This window comes from Oculina patagonica, chromosome 4, assembly GCF_052425735.1.
Source record: "Oculina patagonica isolate OP01 chromosome 4, crgOcupat, whole genome shotgun sequence".
NCBI classification, from domain to species: domain Eukaryota; kingdom Metazoa; phylum Cnidaria; class Anthozoa; order Scleractinia; family Oculinidae; genus Oculina; species Oculina patagonica.
The window spans coordinates 29,184,048-29,195,664 of NC_135761.1; the positions used below are offsets into that span (position 1 = coordinate 29,184,048).

General features: G+C 40.1%; 1 protein-coding gene across 1 annotated transcript in view; it reads right to left on the bottom strand.

Annotated features, from left to right (window-relative positions):
* Positions 1–4,329: 4,329 nt before the first annotated feature.
* LOC144648291 (uncharacterized) overlaps positions 4,330–11,617 on the bottom strand; it is a 21,538-nt gene continuing 14,250 nt past the window's right edge. Inside the window, exons 5-9 of the mRNA XM_078507902.1 lie at positions 11,512–11,617; positions 10,480–10,628; positions 9,852–10,030; positions 8,414–8,597; positions 4,330–7,485 (exon numbers count right to left, since the gene is read on the bottom strand). The exon at positions 11,512–11,617 is cut by the window's right edge and continues 66 nt beyond it. Of these exons, the coding sequence (XP_078364028.1) occupies positions 4,781–7,485; positions 8,414–8,597; positions 9,852–10,030; positions 10,480–10,628; positions 11,512–11,617 (3,323 nt within the window). The 3' untranslated portion in view covers positions 4,330–4,780. The remainder of the gene's footprint in view (positions 7,486–8,413; positions 8,598–9,851; positions 10,031–10,479; positions 10,629–11,511) is intronic.

Genomic DNA, 11,617 nt, shown 5'->3' on the forward strand with positions numbered 1-11,617 from the left:
CTCAGTTTTGTACTGCATTTGTTTACGTAAAAAAGAATGAAATTATTCTGCGGAGGTGAGGTCGCTCTTTCCATACCACTGCATATAGCGATAGCGATAGTTGATTTTACAACAACAACAACCAGGTTTATTTGAACTGCAAAAAAAATTACAAGTTTCCACTTGTAGTAATTTTATATCAACCAGACAACAGTATCTTTTTTAGTTTTTAGGGGTGTTGGGTTACTGATTTTTTTGTGTCGGGTTTCTCTTTTGTGAGCTGTGTGTTCTCTCTCGGGGAAAAAATTCTGTGAATGTTGTGAAAGCTTGGACAGCTTTCTTGCGTTTTTCACACCCCCGCACAACTCGATAAAAAAGTGATAACCGGTCGTTTCGACTCCGAGTTTTTCGCTAATGCGGTGGCCCGTTTACTAAGTCGTAGACACTTTTATTCTTAGGCCATTTTAACTTCAGTTAACTTAAAAAAAAAACGCGCACTGCGGTGACAAACATGACAAGACAACGCATATCGGAAAAAAACTTGGATTGTATGCTTCAACATTCATCTTCAGACGTGACCGTCAGCTAGATTACAAGTAAATTTAAATGTGACTGGTACTTTATTTGAAAAATGTGAAAACTATGTTAATTGATATCAAATTAACAATCTAGCTAACGGTCACTTCTGAATATGTATGTTGAAGCATACGAAACGTTAAGTCTTAATTAAAATCAAAGTTAATTTGAAATGGTCATAATAAAATTTACCAGATTCCAACTTTATTATTGCTACGCTACAGAGTGTGAAAACTTTTTTTCGGTCTTCAAGCATGAGTAAAGACGTCTGCACGCAGGCTATTAGCGAACGTTCTGTTAGCGGAACGACTCGTAGGCGAAACGAACCCATTTCAAAAAGGTTATGAATGATAAGTTACTAGATAAAATAAGTTGGCGTATTCTGTAAATTACCCTCACGTGGGCTAGTCTAAGTAAGGTGACGCTAGGTTAGAAAACAAGTTTGCTAAAATGGTCAGTTATACCTCCTCTTTCGACCTCTTTCTAGCCTGCGAACACCAACATCGTTCCCAAGGAGGTTGTGCGAATACAGCCGCCTCTCATTCGCTCCCGCTACAACGTGCGAAACACGAAACGCGTGAAGCGCGCGTCTCTTCGCGTTTCGCACGTAGTAACAGGAGCGAATTCATGAGAGACAGCTGCATTCGCAGGCTAACCTCTTTCTGACTCGGAGTAAGGAGCCAAACAATGTATAGTGAAAATCTTCTTTTTCTCTCGACTTGCTTTCAGGTGCTATCAAATCTTACACTCTTACACTTACTTGCAGGTCCTTGCAATACTTCATCCGTCTGTTTGGGCAGAAACAAACAAACGATTCTACGGTCAATAAACTTTACGACTTTCTAAATAAGAAAGCATCGCATGGCATCTTTATTTACCACAAAAAAAATATAAAAAAAAACCTAAAGGAGCCTCGGCTGGTTGGACCATCGCACACTGACTTCTCATCTATTGTCCACTTCCAAGCTGATGTTTCGCCTTCCGTACCAGACTGATAATGGTACTCGGGTAGTGTTGTTTATTGCTTAACATTTCATCTCTCCCAAAACAATCGAGGATAAAAACAGGCATTCCACTCATATCTGTTGTTGAAGTTAAGGTCATTGCCCTGAAATAGAACTGAACACAATTTTTTAACCAAACTTCGCCTACTGGTTTATTACTTTGAGGGAACTTAAATTTTGAAATAAAAAAGGGGGGTCACCAGATTCGTTTAGGAGCAGGAAGACCTTGTATATTCCATATAATTCCTTTATAATTCCTCTGCGAGTACTGGCAAAGTACACTTTTTTAGCGATAATTTATTTTTCAAACACATGAATTGATCTGTTTTCATTTTACAGAAAGAATTTGATCGCTACACCAAAAATATGAGAAAAAATTGATAAGTCACCAGACTCGTTTAGGAGAAAGTGACAATTTACTTCTCTCGCGGACTAAGCCACATAGAAAAAAGCCGCCATTTTGTTGATGTTCGCGCGCGCGCGCGCACTAAATACGCGTAAAATTCTGCGCAGTAAGGATGCGCAATGCAATACAGGGCAATGACCTTAAGCGTCGGCTCAACGACGAAGCATTCATCTTTAAGCCATCTTTGCTTCAATGAAAGGCATGTACCCTGTCCGAGTGAAAACTTGTTCCTGACACAAAATTTATAAAAGGCCACGGTACAACCCGTACTTTACCTTTCAAAATAAATTTACAGGAGTGAATCACATCCACGGCCCAAAATAAGAAAAAACAAGAAAAATAAGAATGAAACATCTTAAGATATATTTTGAGCTGTATTTAAAATACTGGCAGATAGGCGAGAAATCGCAAAGCCAATTTCAAATTTCAGAAATGTTGCAGTAGGGTCATAGGGCGGCAGCCTTAAAAGCAAGAACTATAAAATAAACTTGTTTATTTTCGCCATTTATTAGCCATTTAACATACCATGTATGTACGCCACAACAAACCGCTGTTATGGTAAGAAACAGTGTCTTTGAACATTTTACAAAATGTTAACCTCTAATACTCCGTCACTGAAAAAAAGTTAACCTCCAAGACCCCATCAAAACTGTAGTAAGCCCTATTAAACCAGGTGTACACTGGGTGTTTGAAGACGTGAAAACTGCTAACGAATCAATGTTTCATGAAGACTGGCCTGCGTGGCCGGCGTTCAAAGGGGAAGGAGAAGGGGAGTTCGAGCGCGAAGCGCGAGGTGCGAGGAGAGAGCGCGAAGCCATGAAGACTAGAAGTGGAGAAACTAAGACATCTTCGCAGTTGCTTACCTACTGAGCAAAGAAAGAATGAAAATTAGATCTCGGCGGTTTGGAAGCTTAAGTAAAACCACGTCTCTTGCAGCTTGTTGTGCGTCCGAGATATTGGCTTAAATTCTTTGATGATAACTTATACATAGTCCTACATGGCGTTTGATCGGTCGAATCCCAGTTTAAAAATATCGTGCACTCTGAGTAGTAACCGAGGAAGGCGCTTAGTTCCGTGCCAGTTTTCAGTGTAGGTTGGGTGTCTGTACAACCCGAAACAGTCGCGCAGCACCAAAAAAAATTTTAGCACAATTTTAAAGAAAGCTTACAGTAAATCAAAATAACTTGAAAGTAATTTATAGATTAGGGAAAGCCTAAAAGCCCAAAAGCGAAGCTCCCCCAAAAGGTAGAACCCCGTTTTTTTTTTCAAGAATTAAAGATAATATACGTGTATGGAATAACCGTTGGTATAAAAAATAGAACTAAAAAATGGAACGCTACTGAAGATAATCTAGAAATACGGGCACTTTTTTCAAACCAAAATGCAACACATCGTTCAAAATGTCTCGCTTATGATTTCAGAAGATAATGTGGTAAAAGTCTTTCTACTCCTTAACCCCCTCCCCCCAGTAAATTTGCTGCTAAAGAATACATGCTGCAGTTGTATCTTAGAAATCTGTTCATCATGGCAATGCGCTCAAAAGTATATGTTATTTGCCGGCTGGTAGGTCCGTATAGGGAAAAACCGTGCTCGAGGTCTTGCTTTTTTGTATACGCGCGTCAGTTCAATGTTGATTTGATCGACGGGTTAGCAAGAGCGTAAAATGCTGTTTGTTATTTAATTCGGAATATAATAGCCTCGCTTAAAGGAACCGTACTCACAGAAAGGTTCAGGATATTAAATTTACACTGAAGAAATTCAATAAAAAAACTGAAGTTTATAAAAGTAAAATCGAGCCAAAGCATTTTCGGCTTCCCGATGATTGTTTTGAAAATAACTCTGTTCTTAGGATATTAATTTCTCTGACCAAAAAAATACTATCTGACTAAAAGACAGTTTCGGTCTAGCTATACACACTTGTATTTAACCAACCTCGTTCCCAGGGCTTTTCCCGCCCGTTCCAAATTACCAAGGGAAAAGCCCTGGGAACGAGGTTGGTATTTAACGATATAATAAAAACTGCGTTGATTCTCAGCAGAATTTCTTTGTGATAAAAAGTGCGAAAGTGAAACTGAGAATGCGAGAATCATTTTGACTGAATTTTTTAATTAGAGAATCTCGTTTTCTTGAATTATGGCACGTAGTGTTTTGTTTTGGTAAAAAGTGGCTGATTAATAGGCAGTTTTTACTCAAAATTTAAAGTTTTTAAACTTTAAAAAACCGGTGCAGCTTACTGCAATGTCGTAAAAATGATTGCAAAATGCACAAACAACCACAAACTGCGAAACTAAACTTCATTTGAATGGTTTCGCGTTGATTTTTACTCCCAGGATGTAAAGACTACTACACGTTATAAGAGCAGAACTTGTTTGAAACCCACTAAACCGCTCAAATTCAGCAGATAAGACGAAATAACAACTAAGGTCAGGAGCCATAATCGATTATGGCTCCTTCTAAGGTAGATTTATGCATGCGCGTCTCCTTCCACAGGATTTACGTCTGTTCGCATTTATGCAGTTTTCGTGCGCGTTTAGCATGTTCATGGACGCATTAGCGTTGTTACCTTAAACACGGTATGAAAATATTTTCCGTTTAGAGTGTTTTTATTGCAATGCAGAACTTTCCTTTGTTTGCACATTCTTTGCTGAGACTAAAACTTATTCTAATTTCTACATTTAACATTTATTGTGGATAGCTGCCATGTTTCTTCAGAACCTTTTCCAGCTACTGCGGTGTAAATTGTTCCTTTTCTCTTGAAGTATTTCGATCTTTCCTTTCTTTGTTAAAGTCTTGCTCCGTCGTTATTTGCATCTCTTTAATCCCGGCCAGAACCACTTTCGTCCACGTCGTCAACTGGCTCTACAGCTACTCGCGTCCCTTTGAGTTTCAATTTAACACTGCTCACTCCTGACAAATCCAGGCTTGGGCGATTGAGCGCGACAGGAAGATTCACGCTCCAGGTGGTGAGAGCGGCAATTCCGTCGTAGTATTCTTGGTATTTGTTGCTCACTTTGCCAGATTCCGTCACCTCGTAGCCTTGTTGTGTAATCTTGTAAGAAAACTGTGTCACACGAGACGGAGCAAGAAACTCATATCGTGTTCCTCTGAATACATCTGTCATCATGCCGGTAAAGGAAATCCATGCAGTAATCACTTTCTTTGTTTCACTTTGAGAAAACTTGGCACCTTCAAAGTAAATCTCAAACTCGTCGACATGAACCCGCTCCTGTCCTGTAAAAATGTCTGGGTTGTTCTCGTCAAGCTTGAATAGAAAGCTCTTGGTGCGCTTCAGCTCTGAAATTGGACATTTGAGTGTGTTCAGTGCCAACTGGCTCGCTCCAATACTACCAGACCGCCTCCCCAGCATGTGCCTTTTCTGTGCTATCTTCATCCGCTTGAGTTGATCACTGCATTCTTCATCGTCCGTAATAATTATGGTTGCTTCAAACTCCTGTGGAATAAAAGGTGCAAAGTTCTCAACAGCGTTAATAACAGCGCTGAGACCCTGATTAACTTTCTCGTGTAAAGCATATAAGTCATCTGACATGGTAGGCATCACAGGACATTCCGACAACCAGTTGTAGAAATAAGAGTCGCAGAAGGACATCAGCTTTTCAACCATTATGTTACGAAGTCGTTGCTTTTGCAATGCCATTTCTATCAATAATTCTCCGTTCATTTCTTTTTTATCTAGTGCAATGTCTCGAGATGTTTGTAGATTGGCCTGCGCTTGATGCTGTTCGTTCTTAAGTGTTTTAAGCGTTGTTAACCTTGCTAAAAGCTCTTGAACCGTGATAGATTTTTCATGGTATCCTCTTCCCCAAACTGCCGTCGTCTTAAGCGCTGCTAAGTAATCTGATGCCCCTGGGATCCCGCTAGCTGTTCCAATTCCAAGAAATGCATCCGCTTCTTTTTCAAACACCTCCCACTCTTTCACCATCACCGCCAAACTCTGGTCCTTTTCCTCGGGCATGGATTTTGAATAATAATCAGATTTTTCAGTGCCGGCATAGGGTATGACATCGAAATGAACGTTTGTAAACGCAGTTGCAGCTTCAAAAATATTGGAAAGCAAGTCCAATATAAAGTTTATCTTGAAAAGGGTCTTCTGAAGTTTACTTATGTCTTTGGCAAGAGAACTCAGTTCAATTGTAAAACCCAAGACTGTGCCAGCCCCACCAGAAAATACACTTGTAATTCCTCCGAGCACAGAAAACACCGCGTTAGCAATCATTTGGTCTGAGTACGCTCGCACCCCATCCTCGAATGTTGCTTTGGCAGCATCTAATGCAGTTATCGCATCGTCGAGTTTGGTTCTCATTGCTTGGGAGTCCGATCTTGCTGCTCTAAGTTCCTCTTTCAGAGCTTCAACATCCAGGTCGTTCCTCCTCACGATAGTCGTCATGAGCTCTGTCATAGAGTCTGTTGCTTCAATCCTTGCTCCAAGATCTTGGGATATTCTCTCAAACCTTTCGTATTTTTGTATGGCCATTTTAGCATCATCCTTTAAAAGGATTAAAATCTTTTCATGTGCTTTCAGCGACAGGTAAGGTACTCTGTAAAACCCACGAGCACGAAGGGAAAGATCTTCCATCAGATTCTTTGCATCCAGTCTTAAAGCATCCACAGAGCTTGTATCTAGTCGTTCCTTCTTAGCCGCTCGAACTTCATCTAAAACATGCTGAGTCAATGCAACCGGAAGGCTTCCTCTGAGTAACTCGTCTTCCTTCGCAAAAGTGATTCCCTGTGCAACGACTTTAGCACAATTTAACATCATCGAATAGAGTTCGACATCCAGAGATCTCTTTCGATTTTGTTTGGCTTTGATAGCAGCTTGTATTGAAATATCCCTTGTGTTGTAGTTTCCAGAGCACGAGAAAGGTGCTAATGAATTGGATGTGTAGATATTAAAAACTGTTCCTTGAATATATCCTGGCCATGGAGTACTACCAGAATAACGGTTTTCACACAAAAGCTTTCCATTTTTAACCTCGACAACTGCTTTGCGACCTGTACTTGGTGTTGTATGATGGGCATTATTCCACAGCACAATTCTTGCTCCGTTTTCTTTTAGGAGCTCATTGGCAAAGAAAGCAACTTTGGCAAGGCCACTTGGAAGCTCTAGAGTCCCAGATATTATTAGTTGGTGCGCATATACAACGAGTTCAGTGGTGTTTTCTCCTATATAGTGTCCCAAATCACATGTCTTGATATTCAGGAATCGGATCTCAACGTGGGTCTGAAGGCTGGTGACACTCTTCAGTTCTTCGTCATCTACAAACCGACACTGAGCATAGCAGTTGTTATTAGGGCATTGGTCACAATTTTTCCCATCAGAGTTCAGTTGATACCCAGGAGGGCAGACACGCATGAACGTTCCGGGTCCTGTGTAGACACACTCGGCGTTGCCTTGACGGCCACGATTACCCGGCTCGCAATTGTTGATGGGAAAACAGTTCTCGCCACGCTTCTCGTAACCTTCCACGCATGTGCAGGGCTTGCCTCCACAGAAGCTAGCGTCTGCAATTTAGAAAAAAATACAGTTTATTGTTAACATTGTTAATTCAAAATCTGTCTGTAAAAAATTAAGGTAATCAGCAGCTTTCTTTTTATCGTTATTTAAATCGTTATCGGTCTTATCGAGCCGTGGATGTGATGTAACATTTTCATTGAAGCGTGTTCTTTAGCCAATTAACTACTGACTGGTTCATAATGGTGGCCAAGAATATTGCAAAAAACCTCAAATAACAGAGACTTCGGTATCCAAATAACAACGCATTGGCTCACAAGGCAGTGCTGTAAATTACTAGTGTCCTATGCTGTTGAGAGAAAGGGTCTAGAGACAATTGTCTACTCATGCTCGCGATGAACCAGTCACACGCGACCCTCAGAACAAAAGTCTAGATGAAAAGTTGAGTCTCTTTGGTGGATGACAATCATCTCCGCGTCTTTGCCGAAAGATACACGAAAACTTAGTTGTCTCCAAACTGAATAATATATTTTAAAGTCAATGTTAAAGATAATGTTTGAATACATCCAAGCATCGAAAAATTCTGCGAAATCTTGTTTTATTTGTAAATTCCGCCGTTAAGAAGCCAACTAAGTTCAAGCGCTCAGACAATTAAAAATGAGTAATATTTCTATGCTCGTCCAATTAGATCAAGTAATTGTACCCCAGGCAAACTAAGCTTATTGAAAAACGCTCTCTCTTTTAGCTAACAGCACTAAAATGCCCTTTAATAACCCACATTAATAATTCTTCCTTGCTTACAATTTATCTGCAATTGCAAAACTTAACCTCTTCCTGCTTAAGTTGTGATTGCTAATATGGAATCAAAAATTGTTGTTATAACTGCGTCTAGCTTACCCAGTCAAACTTAATGGAGCTCACCTACCACGGTAATAAAAATTAAAGGTGATAAAAACGTAGCATAAAAACAAACTGTACCAGCGAAATGAAATGTTGAAGACGCCTCAGAACATCCTGTTTGAATCACCAACTCTTCATCATCTGCAGGGCTCTCCTCACCTCCCCGTGGCTTCACGCACTTGTCTCCTCTATAACCAAGAGTCGTCCCATCGTAGGTCAAGGTTGCCAATCCAGTTGCTCTACAGTCCGTTAGAGTCAATGCCTATTGCCATGAAACAAGAGCAAAAACTCTCCTTGGTTAGCGGTGAACTTTAAAGGGACCGTTTCACGGATTATAGCCAAACTTAGGTATAGGAAAAGATCTTCAAATTCGTTTAAATATATTAAATAACCTCTTAAAACAGTGAAGGAATATTTAAATAACACACCAAATGCAAAAGAAGGTACGGATGGGCAAAATTGTCGAAGATTGAAACGGATTACCATATAGGTTTTTGAAATATAGTCCGGCGGAACAGTTTTCAAAGTTAATCTTGTCTGATTGTAACTTTAAATTATAACGCCCGGGAGACACATATGGTATTGTATTGTCATTGAGAATGATAGAATCAATTTCTTTGCAAACATTTAGTTTCATAGCGAACATTTGGCAGAATTTAATAACATAAAAAATTAACTTAGCCGCGACACAGTCCCTTTAAAAAACACGTGCTTGGATGAGTTCAACACTTGAGCCCGCGATATTGTCATTTGATACTTGTCAACGAATACCGTGTCTTGACAACTGTTAATTGACCATAACATTGACGCCCAAGATCAAGGATGTAAGTTTAACCTATTTCTGGAGTATGGCCGCCATCTTGTACCACGTCTTAAGTCGTCGTACCTACGTGCGCGCCCTAAAACCACGCTTCTAGCAGTGACGACCAAGAAAAATCAGATGCATGGTTTTTTAAAGGGCTCCGCTCTGCGGCCCGAAGATACAGTAGAATCCCGATCTCCCAAACCCTCGGTTTCTCGAAACTCCCGATATTTCTCGAATAATTTTCGTTTTCCTCGAAAGGAACTTCTCTGTAATTTTAACACCGATTTCCCGATTTCAGACGATTGCACGTAATTGAACAGAGGAATGCACAGACTTAAGCTAAATGTATTTCTTTGATATGATTGACGCGGACAAAATTATGCCCCAAAATGAAACTGGCCCACAATCCGACCTCTCGCGTGGTCATGGGAAGATATTTAAGTATAACCCTGGGCTGGAACCTCCAGTGCCCTTTAGAGCATGCTGTAGAAGTCAATCATATTTTGGCACCCTTTTTTTAAACACTGTTTTTAAATGATCTCTTATTCTGTTCTGCTGTGTAGTTTTTGGGTTTCTCTAAACGTTATGAGCCGTGCATGCCGACACTCTGTGAAATAACCTTTTAACATAGTGCTGAACTTTCTGTGACATTATCTATGCAGAGCATCATTGAGACATTTATAGGAACCTTTGCATTATATCATATCCTACCGTTCCGTCTGAGCTAGGATCTGCCACACATTTTCCACTTGCTACATGAACCAGTCGTGATGAGAAGGTTTCTTTATAAAAGACTTGTTCGGCAGACTTACAGGAGGCCTGGAACACTAGCTTTCCTTCCTTAACACCAACGCATTTATTGCTTGAATGTTTCAGGTATCCCTGGACCCCTGGGAAAGAAATAAAGTTTCTATTCAAAAATATTTGGACGCCTTGCCTTTTCTTGCAGTTATGTAGTATCAAGCTTCGTCGGAGGCGGCGGTAATGGTATAAGCCTGGCCTTGCTTTTTCTTGTCTTGAGTTGGTTTGCTTTGCTGTACTTTGCCCCGCTCTACTTTTTTATAGACCCTTTTACTGTCTGTACTTTCTTTGTTTAAATTTTTCTGAGCCACCGAGTTGATCTGTTAGCTAAACGATTGTTACTCTTATCATCATCATCACATCATCATCATATCATCGTCATCATCATCATCCCAACTGTCAGAAGAACCCTGGCTTTGTGTTGGTGTCTGTCTGTTTGCGTGACTGCTTATACTTCTGCATGTTTATGCGCGTCTGTCTTTCTGTCTGCCTAGGTAGTTTCTCTGTGTTTTTTTCCTTCTTTTCGTCATTCACTTACTTTTTAACGCAAAGCTGGAATATCCCTCTTCACACTCGTCCCTTTCAACCAACTGGGTGTCTTCGTCGGGATTCAACTCTCCCGCCTCAGGGACCAGGCACTTTTTGGTAAATACGTCTTGTAGAGAGTTCACGTTCGTAAACTGAAAACTTTAGTAAAAAAAACCAGGTATGAAAAATAAACAATAATTCATATAAACCAGATGCCAGGCTATTTTAAGACTTTAACTGACCTTTCTTCATGTTCCTCAATCCTTGAAACCTCTTTACCAAGCTAAAATTAGTGCAATAATTATCTGGGGGGGATTGTAAAACGAAAGGGTGCAGTAATCCATCGAGAGATGGAGGGGAGGCAGGTGGTGATGTTTAATTATTCACTGAAAGAAGAGGGAAATATCTAATTTTCAACGAGGTCAGACGTATTTTTCTTGCCTTATAACATAATGTTTGTAACATAAAAAGAGGTTATGGTAGGTGATTATTAAGCTTAGCGTTTAATTATTTTTACTTTCATCACTTCTGTTCATTTTCTGTCTTCTTGTCAAGCTGATTTGTATAAAAGCTTCTTAATCGCTATCTCAGCTGCTCCACGGAAGCAGTTGCACTTTTATACGTCCCTCAAACAAGCTTCAAGCGATTGGCAACTTAAAAATGGGAAGTGTTTCCAAATTAATTTTTTCTCAATTTGGTATATTACAAGTTTTTTGTTTTCCACAGCTTCTCTTAGAAGTCGAGTGTGATGTGACACGCTCTCATACAAAACGTTCATACACCTCAGCTACCAGTTGAAAAGCGCGTCATTTTTCAGCTGGCAGTTAGAATTTTGACCAATTCCTACTAAGCTATCGTTTACAAGTAAACCTTATCCAGTCCATATATATGTATCGTTTCAACTGTTTGAGGATATGCTACGTAACGGCCCGTGATGAAAAGGCTTTGGACAAAAGAAACTGGGTTATTTGAATTGGACTGAGCTGAACTAATTCAAATTCGAATTAAACCGAGTTGGGCAAGGCTACATCATGCTACTCACGGAGGGCACTGTCCAAGCGAATGATCAACAATGCAGTTTGCGCTTTGTTTGATACTTCCATCACTTGACCAGCTAAGGAGAGCAGTTTGGCTTTTGCAGTCAGTTT